Below are 16,678 nucleotides of genomic sequence, written 5' to 3' on the forward strand. Positions count from 1 at the left end.
AGCGCAGCCATATGTCCTCTGGCAGGACCCTTTTTGGCTGTTCCAAAGAGCAGGCTCACAAGAAAATGTGACCAGCAGGGCCTTTGCTGTCAGGGCTCGCTGGCTCGCCTGATGAGCTCAGGCTAGTCGACTTAAGAAGCATCTTCAAAGCATTTCAAATATTTCAACATATTTGTGTAGGACAGCCTTTTACTGGTAATTAATTTTCTTTCAGGAAAAACTAAGGAAGTTGTGGCCTAAAGGGCATAAAATATCCAGGTCCAGGCACTCGGAGTAGGTTTGAATAGTAAAAGGCCTATATATGGTACGACGTAGGTGTGAGGGCAGCATAGCGGACCGAACCTCTAGTACTTTAAAAGTGCAACATAGATAAAGCTTATATTATTTCTTATTATATTGCCTGAGCATAAGCCAGAATTGTTACATTGCAGAGGTGTTGCTGAAGTCGATCGATTTAGGTGTCTAATCTGAAACTAATATGTGGGGAAATATTGGGAATTGCTTTCCTTTAATAGGGCTAAAGAGCCTCAAATACCTATTAGTTAAAATGTGTTCGTGGGGTAAAAGGAGATTTATGTTCTAAGAAATAATTAAAGGCTGCTTCTTAATAGACTTGTACCACAGCCAATATGACATACATTAACTGACCTTATAGTACTCTTCATAAATCAGTGAGCCCAATAATTTTACATTTAAATCTGCTCTTGGAGCTGAACTAATCAGCAATCTAATTTCAAAGCGATTCGGTTGCAGTTCCGCTCAAGCCTTTCCACCGAGAAGCTTCTAGAAGGAGATCGCACTCATGCTTGCATCACTGCTCGGGGTGACATGGCAATGCGGAGCATTTTATAGAACAAGGTTAATTAAGGTTAATTAATCCAATTTGAGCAATATGTGCTGATAAATGTGTTGCATTATGTCACCTGCCTTCAATGTATTATTGCACCCTTCTTTTATTTAATGTCACACAAGAGCACGGTCAAGTTTAGGGTTTAAGTGGTTAAACTCACAATACACACATGTATCATCCACAAAATAGTTATGTTTATTGTTGTAGTATCTGAACTAATTTGCCACTCAGTCCATTTGAGTCTGTCATCAGTGGTGGAAAAAGTACTCAAATGTTTTAAAGTATCAATACTGCAATATAGAAGTACTCCGTTACAAGTAAAAGTCCGGAATTAAAAATTTACTTGAGTAAAAGTCCAAAAGTATTGGAATCAAATTGTACTTAAAGTACCAAAAGTAAAAGTACTAAAATGTTTGAAAATAACAGATCTACAAGCTCACAACGCGTCGCATCGCGACGCGTTGTGAGCTTGTAGATCTGCTATTTTCAAATAGCCTAGGTATAAAATAGGGCTGAACTGGTTAATGTATGTTTTATAATATAATAATTGATCATTGCAAAGTAACTAGTAACTAAAGTTTTCAAATAATTGTAGTGGAGTACAAGTACAATATTTGCCTCTGAGATGTAGTGGAGTAGAAGTAAAAGTATTGGAAATTGGAAATACTCAAGTAAAGTACAAATACCTCAAAATTGTACTTAATTACAGTACTTAAGTAAATGTACACCACTTTCTGTCATACAGCACAAATGTAATCTATTCAGCAGCTTTTTAGTTTTTTTTTAGGAATTACAAAGTGGATTCCATTCATTCACCTCCCAACCAAGATATGTATGTGTGCACGCTCATCCATGAAGACTCACCCTTGAATTTTGCATTGCCTTTACAGACATCCACCGCAGGGCAGTATTAGCAGAGAGAATAGTTGGAAACCATTAGCAGGAACAACAATGTGTGACTTGTTATTGTTTTCATCAATTTATTGTCAAGCATAAATTAGCTTCAGCTGGAAGGTAATTCTGGTTTCTTAACTATAACCGTAGGAATAACTTTGTAATGTTTTTGCAGTAGTGGGTGTGATGAATGAAGGGTAACCTGATAACTACTGGTGCTATTAAAATCCCTCATGTGTGACCTACCACAGCAAAATGCCTTCTGCATTACTAGACAGCGTGCGGATTGCTGTTCTGCCGTTATTAGAGTGTGTCACTATTGATTTTGCGTGAATAGTGCTTTATTCACAATGCGTGTATCTCACGCGGTATACCGCCATTACACAGAATTAGTAGATCCAGATCTTGAAATTCACTTTCATTCTTCATTTACTGTGTTGGAAAAAAGTACTCAAATGTTTTACTTAAGTAAAAGTATCATTACTGCGGTGTAGAAATACTCAGTTACAAGTAAAAGTCCGGGATTCAAAATTTACTTGAGTCAAAGTACAAAAGTATTAGTGTAAAAATATGTTCACAAGTTTTCAAATGTATAAAAATCGTTTGAAAATGTATGTTTTGTAATAATCTAAAACAAAAAAGTAACTAGTAACTAAAGTTTTCATATAATTGTAGTGGAGTAAAAGTACAATATTTGCCTCTGAGATGTAGTGGAGTAGAAGTAGAAGTACAGCAAATTGGGAATACTCCAGTAAAGTACAAATACCTCAAAATTGTACAATACTTAGTAAATGTACTTAGTTACTTTCCACCACTGAATACACACGTCTTTTAAAACTTCTTCCGCAAAACAAGCCTTGGAGGAGGCACTGTAATGATTCATTTATAGTAGAACCATAGAACGATTTTTGCACTGAAAATAGCAGATCTACAAGCTCACAACGCGTTGAAATGTGCTGCGCTGTGAGCCTGTAGTGTAGATCGTCTATTTAATGGCGTGCGACTCCATCGTACGATGTTCTCCCAAGTACGGCTTGAACCAGTTAAGATGAATTAGAGTTATACAACGTTCAAAGGGTCAAAAGATCAAGGTTTCTTCATTGTTACGTCTTGTGTGTGGGTGCAAAAGAGTAACTCTGTGGAATAGGATACTGTGGAAACAGTTGTGTTCCTGTTCCTGTGTTACTACTTGTCATTCCCCACACCTTCACCCCCACACCTTCACAGTCAAGCACACAAGCCCAGGGGTTGTGATTTAGCCAGAGGCAAAGCTGGGGGCTGTTTACCCGCCCCAAAACATCTAGGGATAGGCTATACTCGAGAAAGCTTTTTTTAACAAACACTTCCCTCATGTCTGTTTGTCTCTAGGCTTCACCTGGAATTTTCACAATTCGGAAAAAAACAGAAAGCCAAAATATTGTCAATATTCTAGATGTTCTTTTAAATAGCAGAGCTGATTGCGTCAATTAGCTTTTTAGCCAGGCGGGGATACAACCGGTGGTGGGAAAAAGTACTCAAAAGTAAAAATACTGCAATGTAGAAGTAGGCTACTCTGGTACAAGTAAAAGTCCGGAATTCAGAATTTACTTGAGTAAAAGTACAAAAGTATTGGTATCAAAATGTACTTAAAGTACCAAAAGTAAAAGTACTAAAATGTTTGAAAATAGCCGATCTACAAGCTCACAACGCGTCGCGATATAGCCTAGGTATAACATAGGGCTAAAGTGGTTAATGTATGTTTTATAATGTAATAATTTATATCTGCAAAGTAACTAGTAACTAAAGTTTTCAAATAATTGTAGTTGAGTAAAAGTACAATATTTGCCTCTGAGATGTAGTGGAGTAGAAGTAAAAGTATAGACAATTGGAAATACTCCAGTAAAGTAAAAGTACCTCAAAATTGTACATATAAGTACAGTACTTGAGTAAATGTACTTACCAGTTACTTTACACCACTGGTGGATACAACGATGTCTACGTTAGTTGGTTGATCCATCCAGCCATCCATTTCAGTCCAACATTACTAGACAAGATATCTCAAAATCCTTCACACGGCAGCTGAGTGGTCAGATGGGTCGAATGCTTTGGTCAAATGCTTTCGAGATTTTCAAGTCGGCCCCGATCCATATCTAGGAGTCCAGTCTAGGAGTAGGCTAAAGACTGTGTGTGTGTGTGTGTGTGTGTGTGTGTGTGTGTGTGTGTGTGTGTGTGTGTGTGTGTGTGTGTGTGTGTGTGTGTGTGTGTGTGTGTGTGTGTGTGTGTGTGTGTGTGTGTGTGTGTGTGTGTGTGTGTGTGTGTGCGTTCACAGTTTGAGAAGAATCGGTGATCTAATTTGATATCAAAAGGAGTTTCAAAACTTACAAATTCAGCAGGACAAGAAATGTATGCAACCTACCAGCGTTGAACTCGAAGCACACACTGAATGGTTCACTTGACTTGATAAAAATCTCTTTTTGACACACCCAATGTGATGTCCCTACTTAGTCACAGTTAGTCAGAACAAGACAACTTGGTCTGTGGAGGCCTTTCCTCATACAGCCTGACACTCAGACCACATTATTGTCTGCCTCCTGCACGCACAAAGGAGAGCTTTCTCTCACCTTGAGCTCCAAGTATTCAAATGCAATGAATTCAGAGACAGGTGGTCGGCTAGAGATTAGTGAACAGAAAAGACCCTTTTGTTAAATTTAATTCTTTTTCTAAAACAATAGCGATTGCAGTGGTTCATGTTTTAAAGTTTCAGACTGATGAGGGAACGCGATGGAATTGTTGGGAAACTGAAGAGCTCATGATGTCATGTATTATGTTTTAATACTTTATCATCGTTCTATCATGTTGGTGGAGGCAATCCACTATATCATTTGTTGGTGTTACAGTAACTACTGTAACTATAAATTTTCCAAAGAGGTATTTTGAGCTGAGAAGTCCTTGTCAAAACATTGAAGCCAGAATTCTCAGAGCTTCGGTTTTCAGACAAACGTATTTCAATAAGCTATTACTGTACAGTAGGTCAGTCTAAGTCAGTCATAATAAGACATTTTGTAGCTCTGATACTTGATATGAAAAGAAAGAAATCTATTTTCAATAATATGCGTTTGGTCACAAATGCTGTAATGTAATTTAATGTAATGTAATGATGTAATTAATTATTTGTCACTGTATACTTGTACATACGTGAAATTTGTCCTCCGTATTTTACCCATCCTATGATCAGAACGTTTGTCAGGGCCTGTTCGTTAGGGAGACTTCACTCAATACCTTTTATTTTTCAGACTTGGAAAACTTCAAGACGCACAGAAGAAGCTCCGTGTCTGTCCGTGAGGGACAAGGGGTGGTTCTGCTTTGTGGCCCTCCACCTCATTCTGGAGGTAAGCAAACACATCTCTTTGCATCTCAAGTGAAGGAGGAGAAAAAAGGTGTTTAGCCCAGTTTCCGAGTTAAGAGAACTTGGCCGCTGGCATTCTGAAAATCCTGTTTAAGAAACTGCTGCTTCAAAACTGCGTTATCGTAACGCTTTCCAGTCCTGATAGGTATTTGTGTAGAGAGGTTCCGCTGTATCCCTGGTTACCCCTTGGCTTCCTTTTTGCTCATAGTTTATCTTTGAGACAGAGTTGTTTGTGCTGCACATGTCCTTTGTTCACTGGTGCTAACCAACACCTTGCACCCGCCATTGCGGGGGGAATAGGATATTTCCAAGTGATTCATTGCAGCATCTAGATGTGAGCATCCCCCTCTGTTAGCCCTGGGAGTTCCCTTGTTGCCATGGGACTACTTACGATTCTCCCTTACAGCCACTGATGAGCCCTATATTCTCTTCTCATCAACAGCTGGATTGAACTATTATTGGATTTCAGGAACACTTCCCCAGACCTCCTGCATACATGTGCTATACGTTATTACCACCAGCTGACTAAAGGCATGCTTTGCCAAACTCCAATGTCCTTCGTGGACCATTATGTTAAAACTTTCACCTAATAAATAAACATAACGTTTCAGCTGCTTTGTTAGAAATTGCGTTTAGGTATTGAAGGTGGACTTGTATTATTGGGTGCACCATCGATCGATCCATGCATGTACTGTAGCTGCTATGCAGTCCATAGAACTGTTCAGTTATATGCAATGGACGATAACAGAAAAAATACGTAAAACGTGGAAGAATGTTGTGTTTGTAAGCTTGTATCTGGTTGGGACTTTACTCAATAAATGCTTAGTTACAAACTCTGGAAGTCTGGAAAATGATGCAGTATTTTAAATTCAGTTCCAGCTTCACCCAGCTGATGGCTTCTCAGGTGATCATGATGAGGGCTTGGGCGTGGGAGCTGATTAGGGGTTAAGTTTCGTGCTCAGGGAAACTTAGTGTTTACCAGATGGCCTTTCTACCCACTAAACCTTTGCCCACCCCCATATGACTCTAATAACAATGTACAATACAGTTGGTGACAGCATTATAGGCAGTGACATGCTTGCAATTCAAGCTTTTTCATAGTGTGGATAATAATAAAAAAAACAGAATAGAATAGAAGAGCAGCCGACCCAAATTCACAGTTCTGTAAACGAAAAATACCATAAATCAATTTGCTTATGACATTGGATGAATCAAATATAGACCATGTGGACCAAGCCTGCAGACAGTATATTGAAACAACCCACAACCATGACTCATGACCCCAATCTTAACCCAAATAACTTACCCTACAACTTTAACCCATCAAGACCTGGAACGCATCTGTGTCACTTTTTGATTTGAGCTAAAAAAGCATTATTTTACACTTTGGCTATTCAAAAATAGCAGATCTACAAGCTCGTAGCGCGGTACGAGCTTGTAGATCTGCTATTTTTGAAAAATCGAGAAAATGTGTGCAAATCTTTGAATATGTATATTTTTAAAGCGAACATTTTTAACTCAAATCTTCGCTTCTGGGGGTCCCTGGAACAACATATTTTGAGACGGGGTCCAAATACATATCATTTTGGGGTTCCTTGACATGAAAAAGTTTGAGAACCACTGATATAGAAACATAAGTTTTTCAGAAAACTTTTGGGATTTAGAAGACATTTGTAGAATCGGCTTCAGGTCTTAATGGGTTAAAAAAAATATATATATATATATGTTATGTAACAAAAACTGTGAGTGAGTGTGTCACTCGAGAACCGTCGGACGAATCGACTTCAAACTTGTCTTACGTATCGCAGAGGACCCAAGGGAGTGAGTGATGCGCCGAGTGGGAAGTTGGTCAGATCAGCGATTGTCCATAACTGTCGTGCGGTAATAGATGTCCGTATTATGGAGAAAAATCCCTGAAGAAGGCATGGAATCTAACGCGCAGAATCTCAGCTTGCCTGTCCCTCGCGTATCTCGAAAACACATAGACTTCAAACTTGGTGTTTGTGTACCCCCGAGGACCCGAGAGAGTGATGGTGCTATAGGTGGGAAGTTGGTCGGATCAGGTTCCCCCAAAAAATACCTATAAATCCACAAAATCGCCACATATGGAGATCCCTGATGTTGACGTCATAGACTGACCTCCAAGTACTATGATAATGCTTTAACCCATTGATACCTGGAACGCATCTGTGTCACTTTAGATTTCTTTAGGCTATTCAAAAATAGCAGATATACAAGCTCATAGCGCGGCACCGAGTGCCGCGCTATGAACTTGTAGATCTGCTATTTTTGAAAAATCGAGGAAAAAAAAATATTTTTTTTAGGATTTAGAAGACCTTTCTAGAATCTTCTCAGGTCTTAAAGGGCTAAGTATACAACGATTATTGCATACCTGGAGGGTAATACATTCCCAATAGGCCATCGTTCCCAGCAGGCATTGTACCCAGCGGGCATCGGCCTAGTAATTAAAATTGTGACAATAAGTGCCATCACTTTAGCCTGGTAAACCCTCCCTCCAGAAATCTCATTTGTATTTTATTTAAATCAAATGGAAATGAGAATTCCGGAGGGAGGGGCTTTACCGGGCTACCATCACTTAGGATATCATATGGAATGCCGTGACAATACCTTACACGTAGACCACTGCCTCTTGTCATTAAAATGTCAACATATTCACCACCAATTACAGTATATGTTTTTTTGCCAGCACTAAAGACACACACACACACACACACACACACACACACACACACACACACACACACACACACACACACACTCTACAGTTTTCACACAAATACATCTAGTACTGCGTATGCATCAAACTAGTCATACTGGCCTCAATGCAAAGCAGTCAACCACGGAGCAAATCTAGGAGTGGATTGTGCTGGCAAAGCCTTTGTTTAAGCTCATCTTTTATAATTGTTCCATCAAGCGTGTCTCTGCTCCCTGCTAGTGCGCAGTGTTTATTTAACCCAGAGAGTGCACAAATGGAGCCAAAAGTACACTTTCGGTTAAAAATAACGCACATTTTGTCTGTGCAGCAGGAAGGCCTTTCTGACCCTGATCTCAGGCAGCCCACATCTGACGTGTCATCGTGGATCCAGTCCTTGCTTCTATCATTGGTGTTTAACACCAGTGGTGGAAAGTAACTAAGTACATTTACTTAAGTACTGTACTTAAGTACAATTTTGAGGATTTTGTTTTACTTTAGTGGAGTATTTCCAATTTTCAATACTTTTACTTTTACTCCACTACAATTATTTGAAAACTTTAGTTACTAGTTGCCTTTTAGATTTAGATTTTTATGACTAAATATACATTACATTATAGACTTAAGCTCTGTATATATTTAGTCTATTTGAAAATAGCCGATCTGCAAGTTCACAACGCGTGGCATTGCGACGCGTTGTGAGCTTGTAGTTCTGCTATTTTCCTAAGATTTTTATACATTTTGAAAACTTGAAATGGGACACTCTGCATAATGAGTACTTTCTACTTTTAGTACTTTATTACTTTTGATACCAATACTTTTGTACTTTTACTCAAGTAAATTTAGAATTCCGGACTTTTACCTGTAACAGAGTATCTCTACATTGCAGTATCGATACATTTACTTAAGTAAAAGATTTAGTCCTGTCAAGGTGATTTGAAATATGTAATGTTATTCATTTAAGAGAACTCTATATTATAGAAGGAAACATTTAATATGAACTTGAATAACATATTGTGCTAGACTGTATAAATAGCAACAGCTGGGGATGTTAATCGAGACTCACTTGGATTCCCTGTCTTCGCCATCTCCTGTGTGTGTTAAGTTTCCAGCTGTGAGTTGGTTCCTGCTGAACGCCGAGGGCTCGTGTCAATGTGTTAATGAAGAAGTTGTTCAAATCTGAGTTCAACAAAGGGTTCATGACTATGAAAAGTACCCATTTAAGTAGATCAATACCTTTGCTGTTTGGCCTAGAACCCCACCCTTTGGGCGTGGGTCTGTGGGAAGACTATTTAACCCATTAAGGATTAATTCATTAATGGAACGCATCTGCGTAATTTTTTGATTTGAGCTAAAAAGCATTATTTTACACTTTGGCTATTCAAAAATAGAAGATATACAAGCTCGTAGCGCGGCACAGAGTGCCGCGCTACAAGCTTGTATATCTGCCATTTTTGAAAAATCGTGAAAATGTGTGCAAATCTTTTAATATATATATTATTTTAAAGCGAACACTTTTAACTCAAATCTTTGCTTCTGGGGGTCCCTGGAACAAAATGTGTTGAGATGGGGGTCCGTGGCCAAATACATATCATTTTGGGGGTCCTTGACATGAAAACGTTTGAGCACCACTGATATCAGATCAGAAAACTGTTGGGATTTAGAAAACATTTGTAGAATCGGCCTCAGGCCTTAATGGGTTAAAATCTCTCATACTTTGAAATCTGAGTTCTTGTCTGTCTCATTATTGTGTTCTTCTTATATGTTCTGAGTGCCCCATCCAGATTCCTCATTGACAGCACTTTTCCCTCCGCTGTTTAACACTGTTTGTAATGTCTTTGAATATTAAAACATGTTATCCATTGTTTACAATGCTCCACCATAGCTGACTCAAAGGTTCTCAATGTGGGGTCCGGAGACCCCTCAAGGGGGTTCTAGGGGGTCTCAGACACTGCTACTAACTACGTATATCACTTTTTATAAAATGTATTAAGAAGAATAGCTACTTTAATTATTGACATTAAAAACAAACAATGCCATTTCTAAGGAGCCTCAATAAACCATTTTGAGTAGAATAATTCAATTTGAAGTTAAATAGTAATGTGTGTGGGTGGTTAGGTAATGATTACCATGTTTTAAGCCACGTTTTCACTACAGTGCCAGAATTCTTCCAGCAAAATAATTAGATTTATAGAACAACAGTGGTGTAAAGTAACTAATTACATTTACTCAAGTACTGTACTTAAGTAAATATTTGAGGTATTTTTTTTACTTTACTAGAGTATTTCCAATTTCCAGTACTTTTACTCCACTACATCTCGGAGGCAAATACTGTTCTTTTACTCCACTACAATTATTTGAAAACTTTAGTGACTGTTCCGTTACGACGAAGTATGATATGAAAGCCTTTTTTACACTAATATTTCCATACATTTTGGTTGGTTCCATTTGCACACTCTCAGAGTTAAATTAAGACTGTGGATTGTATGGTGTAGATTTGGAGTCCCAGAGATAAAACATCTTGAAATGAAAAAGGTTGAGAATCACTGCTGTAATTGTCTAATGTCAACAATGGACTACAGTATGTAGCAGAGACAGACTGGTGGCATAGTTAGTCATAGTTAGTCATAGGGCTTTCAATACATATGCAGTGCATGTACTTTACATAGTGCCCGAGGTGTCAGGGTATGTCTATGATCATTAGCCGTCACATATTCATGCCGGTTCTTTGGCTTGGGGAGGATTCTCACAGTGTGTCATTAGGCCTGTGACAACCAGTGGCAGTCATTGTTGACAGGATTGGCTGTGCCACCCAAAGCCACCGACCTCATGAAGACCTTATTGCGTCTTAACCCATTGAGACCTGAGAAGATTCTAGAAAGGTCTTCTAAATCCTACAAAAAAATTGGATAAAAAAACCCAATTTTTTTTTTCTCGATTTTTCAAAAATAGCAGATCTACAAGTTCATAGCGCGGCACTCGGTGCCGCGCTATGAGCTTGTATATCTGCTATTTTTGAATAGCCTAAAGAAATCTAAAAGTGACACAGATGCGTCCCAGGTATCAATGTCTTAATCACATTCCGCATGCGGGGGTGTCTGGAGAAAGTCCCCGCACATCCCTATTCATTACCATATGTTGGTTGGCCTGACTATAGACTGGAGGTATTGAGGACCCCTCTGTGTATATCCAATGCTCTGGGGCATCCACCTGCCAGAGGGGGCCGTCAGAGAACACATTATGTATAACAGCCAGCTGTCCACATAGTGTTCACTGGCCTGTCTGTTTCAGACGGGGCTCGGTCATGTTCAACAGAGGATAAGATGCTAGGAAAGAGAGGGGGCTGTTTGCTGTGTGCAGGTACTGTTTGAAGTTTAGGAGGGTAATGCACACATGTGTGTTGTGTACGTGCGTGTGTGTGTGTGTGTGGTTTTGCTTGTGTTTCTTTCATTATTCATTGGTGGAGGAGTTTCAAACTCGGCGCGCGCATCGTCAAGGACTTGAGGGAGCGCGCGCGGTGCCCGACGCCGAGTCGCTCAGATATGCGGTTGTCCTGAACATCCGATCTGACTGATATGTCCATATATGGGCATATTTGGATATCCAGTTGTCCAGAACCACGATCCAACCAATAGGCCCATATATGGGCATGCCAATATACAGGGTATGGGCACATATAATCTGAGTTCCCAGAAGTTTTCGCCAGCTCTCGCATACAAACGGGAGGGACGAGAGGAACTTCTGGGCCAAAGCCCTGGTATTTGTGGGCGGGATGTAACTTACGCTCAGAATCTGAGCGGACACGCCTCTAACCGGTCTGAGAGCTGTGCAACTCGTCTAAAAAGTCAGACGAGAGGCAAACAGCAGTACACAACAATGGCAGCCGCAATTTCTCAAGGGGAAATTGCTTCCCGTCGCTCCTATTTACATGCAACACCCACTGCATGTGGATCCCGCCCCCTTTTCTTCATTGGCTGTTGATTTGATGCAGAAAGCAGTGGCCGCGCCCCTGCTGTCCAGGCTTTGAGCCGAAGCCTCCCAGACTAGGGCACATACTAATGATATCAGGGATCTCCATATATGGGCATAAAAGGGATACAGACAGATGGAACATTCTGACACTAGGCCCTATCTTGCATGCCCCTTATCCCTAAACCTTATTGCCATTTTTTACTATTTTTACATAACCTCTAGTAAAGAAAAAATACCATGATCTTTTTATGTGTGTATATATATATTAATGTTCTAGGTTGGGAATCGCTGATCTAACTCAGGCATTAAAGGTCTGGGTCGTTCTTTCAGTCTAAAGGCAAATATTGTATGTATTAGAGCGACATGTTTACACCAGTGAAGTTTTTTTTCTCTTTTTTGTTCAGGGTCAACTGACCTTAATCTGAGTTGCAGATGACAGATTTCATGAATAATCTTCTTACTAATCCCTTATTCTGATATGTTTTCCCTTCTTTATCCGTCCGAGGGTCCATCTTTTTTTTTATATCAAAAGTAATTATCACACCAGATTACAAAGAACACCAGGCACTCCTCTCAGCACTATGTGTCAAAGTTACTTTGGGGACGAGATGCTACAGTGACAGTAACTAGACATGAAATGGGATTTATTTATACAGTACAGTATATACTGTACTATATATATATAAATATATATGAATTTTTTACTGCAAAGCATTGATGTGATATGAAGCGATGCAGCGTTCTTGTAGATCTGCTATTTTTGCTAGCCTATTTGTGAACATTTTGAAATATCTTTAAATAGTTTTGAACATTTTTGCATATAATGACATGCCCAAAATAGGAGCACCAGGTTGAAAGTGGTTAAGAGAACGGGCTCCATTCTCTCATTCATATACGAAAAGGTCACGGTGGAATGAGAATGCAGAGAGCACCCACACGTACACACACGTACACACACACACGTACACACACACATCCCAGAAGACACGATTTAGTGACACATGCGTCTTAAGCCTCATCTAAGCTCCTTACATTCACAGTGCAGTTGTTTCTGTGTTCAAAGAGTGTGTGTGTGTGTGTGTGTGTGTGTGTGTGTGTGTGCGTGTGCGTGCAGTACACTACGTGCATCTAAAGAAACTGTATAAAATAAAATACAACATGCAAGCAGTAAGTACGTATGTTTACCACATGCTGAATGTCTGCCTGTGACTGTATGGACAAGTGTTTACTGTGTGTGTGTGTGTGTGTGTGTGTGTGTGTGTGTGTGTGTGTGTGTGTGTCCGCGTGTGTGCGAGTGTGTGTGTGCGTGTGTGGTTTAAGCTCCTGTGCTGTGGTGGTACGGGACGTAATTCCAGGTTTTTCCTCTCCTTTTGCTATCTGGTTGCCGGTGTCTAACCACCACCTCCATCCTTGGTGCTGCTGGGGGTACAGCCGCTCATCGTCATGTCCCAAGGCTCCCTGTGCCGGTACATAAACACAAATCCCTCAATGCCACTGGGGATTTCATCCCTGGAGGAGTGCGCTGTCACCTGCTGTGCAAGGGGAAAATAACAATTGTGGAAAACATGACAGCCTCCGTCCCTGACACCTAGCTTGCTTAGCCTGAGTGCTAGACTGCATTTTTAACTTTTAATCATAGCCTCCGGGCTGACCTTTTACAGCTACATTATTGCAATATACAATTACAATACTTTGTGGCAAATTAAGAGCTGCAGCTCAATTAAAGAAGCATCCTGACTGGTGGTGTATAGTTTTGCCACATGAGCTGTCGTGCTTTCTGCTAATATGGGTCATTTGCCTGTTCTCACACTGAAGAATTGTAGATGGTGGGTTTGGATTTTATATACTAGATAGATTGTCGACATTCTTAACCCATTAAGACCGGACAGGGAAAGCATCTGTGTGTCATTTTAGATGTCTTTGGCTATTCAAAAATAGCAGATATACAAGCTATACAAGCTATAAGTAGATCTGCTATTTTAGAAAACTTGTGAAAATGTGTGCAAATCTTTGAATATATATATTTTCAAAGCGAACATTTGTAACTCAAACTTTGCTTCTGGGGGGTCCCTGGAACATAGGGGGTCCCTGGAACCCTGGAACCCTGCAAAATATTTTTACAAATGTTTAAAAAAATATATTTATATTCCAAGATTTGCAAAAAAAATCACGATAAAAAAAAATAGCACACTCGGTGCCGCGCTATGAGCTTGTAGATCTGCTATTTTTGAATAGCCAAAACAAATCTTAAAATGATACAGATGCGTTCTCGGTCTGAAAGGGTTAAACGGTGGAATATGGCGTTGTGAAATCGAAGCTGTCTATTGAGTCATAGAGCCTTGACTCTCAATAATAAGAGTGACTGATTGCGAACGCGGAAGGAGCTTACTATGTAACCCTGCTCAGGTTGTGGGTCTGTCTGTGTGTCTGTGTGCATGCACTACCTATGTAGAGGGCGCCAGAGTGCAGGAATTTAGACAATGCTCTGATTTAAATGCAACACCACACACACACACACACACACACACACACACACACACACACACACACACACACACACACACACACACACTTCTCTCCCCATCACAGTGAAATAACACGGATTACAAGTCCGTAAATACACAATATTTTAGAGCTGCGTTCGCTTCCAGCGTTCGCGCGTCTTACTTGTTTTAGTCACATGTGCGGTCGGTCCCTTTGATGCTAAGGGTGTTTTTCTTCTCATACTTTATGCTGCAGAGGATATTGACTTGACTCATGGCTATTCAGCCAGCAGCAACGGCACAGCAGACTGCATGAGGCAAGACCCACGTCTCACTGCCCCATGTGTGCAAGGCCCCCCCGGAGAGATGGGTCTGATAATGACTCCACATGTTGAGCTTTATTTGTGGAGAGGATGATGCAAGGCCTAACGTGTGCCCTAGTTGTCCCAGTAACAAAGCAGGTACACAGTGGCAAATGTAAGTCTCAGTAACAAAAGGATAAACAAGAAATAATGACTGACAGTCATATTATACCAGCTGCATGCTTTATTTTTTCTCTGTGCGTGCGTGCGTGTGTGCGGCTTGTTTTCATAGACCTGGTTCTTCCTGATTTGTCTCGCAGAATCTGTCTCAAGGGAATTGTCGCCACGTAAGCGGCCACCGAGCGAGCTAAAGCGAGCGAGTTGCCGTCCCGAACGTTGCGACATTCCCTTGTGCCTACTCAGCGCCGTTTGAGTTATGTACCGATAGGCACAGAATCGTACATTTTGTTGTGGGGACTGCTCTGCTTCCGGGTTTTTCCGGGTTGCGACTGGTTACGCCCACCGTGGGACTCGCCGTACATATGCACGGAATTTCTGGGTTTCTAGGCGACTCTGCACGTAATGACATGCACTGGATCCGTGCAATGTATACTAATTCTCTGGCGATCAGGCTGAGTAGCCATAGAGGCGAGAGGCATGTCTAGTAGCCATAGCTTGGGAGGACGAGACCGCCCGTTCAGAGTATAGGAAAGTATCCCATTGGCTTAAAGGACGGCCAATGATTGAAAACATGTTGCGAATATGTCAAGGATGACTAGTAGGTCAGTCTCTTCTTAGACCAGCGTGCTTTGCAAGCAGCTGGTAATAAACACCAATGATTTTTCTGTGTAGATGATGGACGTGACAGGATGCAAATAACTAATTGACTAATCGTTCAATTATTAGCACATTTGTAAACGGTATCTATTCATCAGATATAAAAATAGGCTATTTTTCCATTTTGTTTTTGTCAGCAGTGTAATATTTCTCTCATTACAAATGTTCCAAAGAATAATGGTATGATATACTTTACCAAAGGAGTTTGAAATATTTGTCACTGTTGTCAAGGCTTTTTTTTTTGGTTCATTAAAGGAAATAAACTGTTTTCTACTATTTGTGGGAAAAAATTAATAAAAGTATTATCACATGACAACACAGGCATTTAAATGCTTACCATAGCAACTGTGTTACAATTAATCACAGATTAAAGTTAAAAAACAGTAACAATATGAGACAAAGCAGGACAGTGACACAGTTACTCATCTCAGACTGTTGTACTAATGATGTGCCTCCATACAGTATGTTTGTGTTCACACGTGCACCCAGCACTCTGCACCGTCTGCCTGGCTACACGCAACAATGATATGACGATGTGCCATGTCGCTCTGTTGTTACCTTAATCCATTAAGACCGGGAACGCATCATCCGTGTCATTTTAAGATTTGTTTGGCTATTCAAAAATACCAGATCTACAAGCTCATAGAGCTATGAGCTTGTAGATCTGCTATTTTTGAAAAATCGTGGAAAATTTGTGCAAATCTTTGAATATATATATTTTTTCAAGCAAACATCCACCGCCAAGAACGTAGTCCTACGGTCCGTTAAATCCAACTGTTAAGCGCCGAGACCGTAGTCCTACGGTCCGGGTGTTTTTTCCTTTTTTTCAATTTTTTTTTTTTTTTTCCAATTTTCTAGGGGGACCATTTTCAGTGTAACACCACCAGAAGTCAACCGGAAGTGCGATCCCGTTTTTTGTTTCCCGTCGACCTATGTAGTTTTTCATCCTCGCATTTCCCATGTTAACATAAACGGTCAGAACTCAAACATGGCGGCTCCGTTTGACACGTGGTTTTCACTGGGAGATACAGTGGGATGTCGCCGATGTAAACAGACCGTGTACGGCTCAATCTTAAGGATTTTAACAAGATCTATGGCGACATGAAAAAAACAAAACAACAAAAACACCTTGGCACTGGTGAGTACATTATGAGATTAACCTCTGGCGGTGGATGTGTTAACTTAAATCTTTGCTTCTGGGGGGGGGGGGTTTGTCCCTGGAATAAAATATTTTCAGATGGG

The 16,678-nt window shown here is 40.3% G+C and overlaps 1 protein-coding gene across 1 annotated transcript in view; it reads left to right on the plus strand.

Annotated features, from left to right (window-relative positions):
• Positions 1-16,678, plus strand: part of cntn4 (contactin 4) — a gene marked incomplete at its 3' end in the record, with an annotated part of 172,521 nt that overhangs the window by 64,436 nt on the left and 91,407 nt on the right. The window contains exon 4 of the mRNA XM_080424933.1: positions 5,017-5,112. Within this exon, the coding sequence (XP_080281059.1) occupies positions 5,017-5,112 (96 nt within the window). The remainder of the gene's footprint in view (positions 1-5,016; positions 5,113-16,678) is intronic.

The sequence above is a fragment of the Gymnoscopelus braueri genome (assembly GCF_963280865.1).
Source record: "Gymnoscopelus braueri genome assembly, chromosome: 3".
NCBI classification, from domain to species: Eukaryota; Metazoa; Chordata; class Actinopteri; order Myctophiformes; family Myctophidae; genus Gymnoscopelus; species Gymnoscopelus braueri.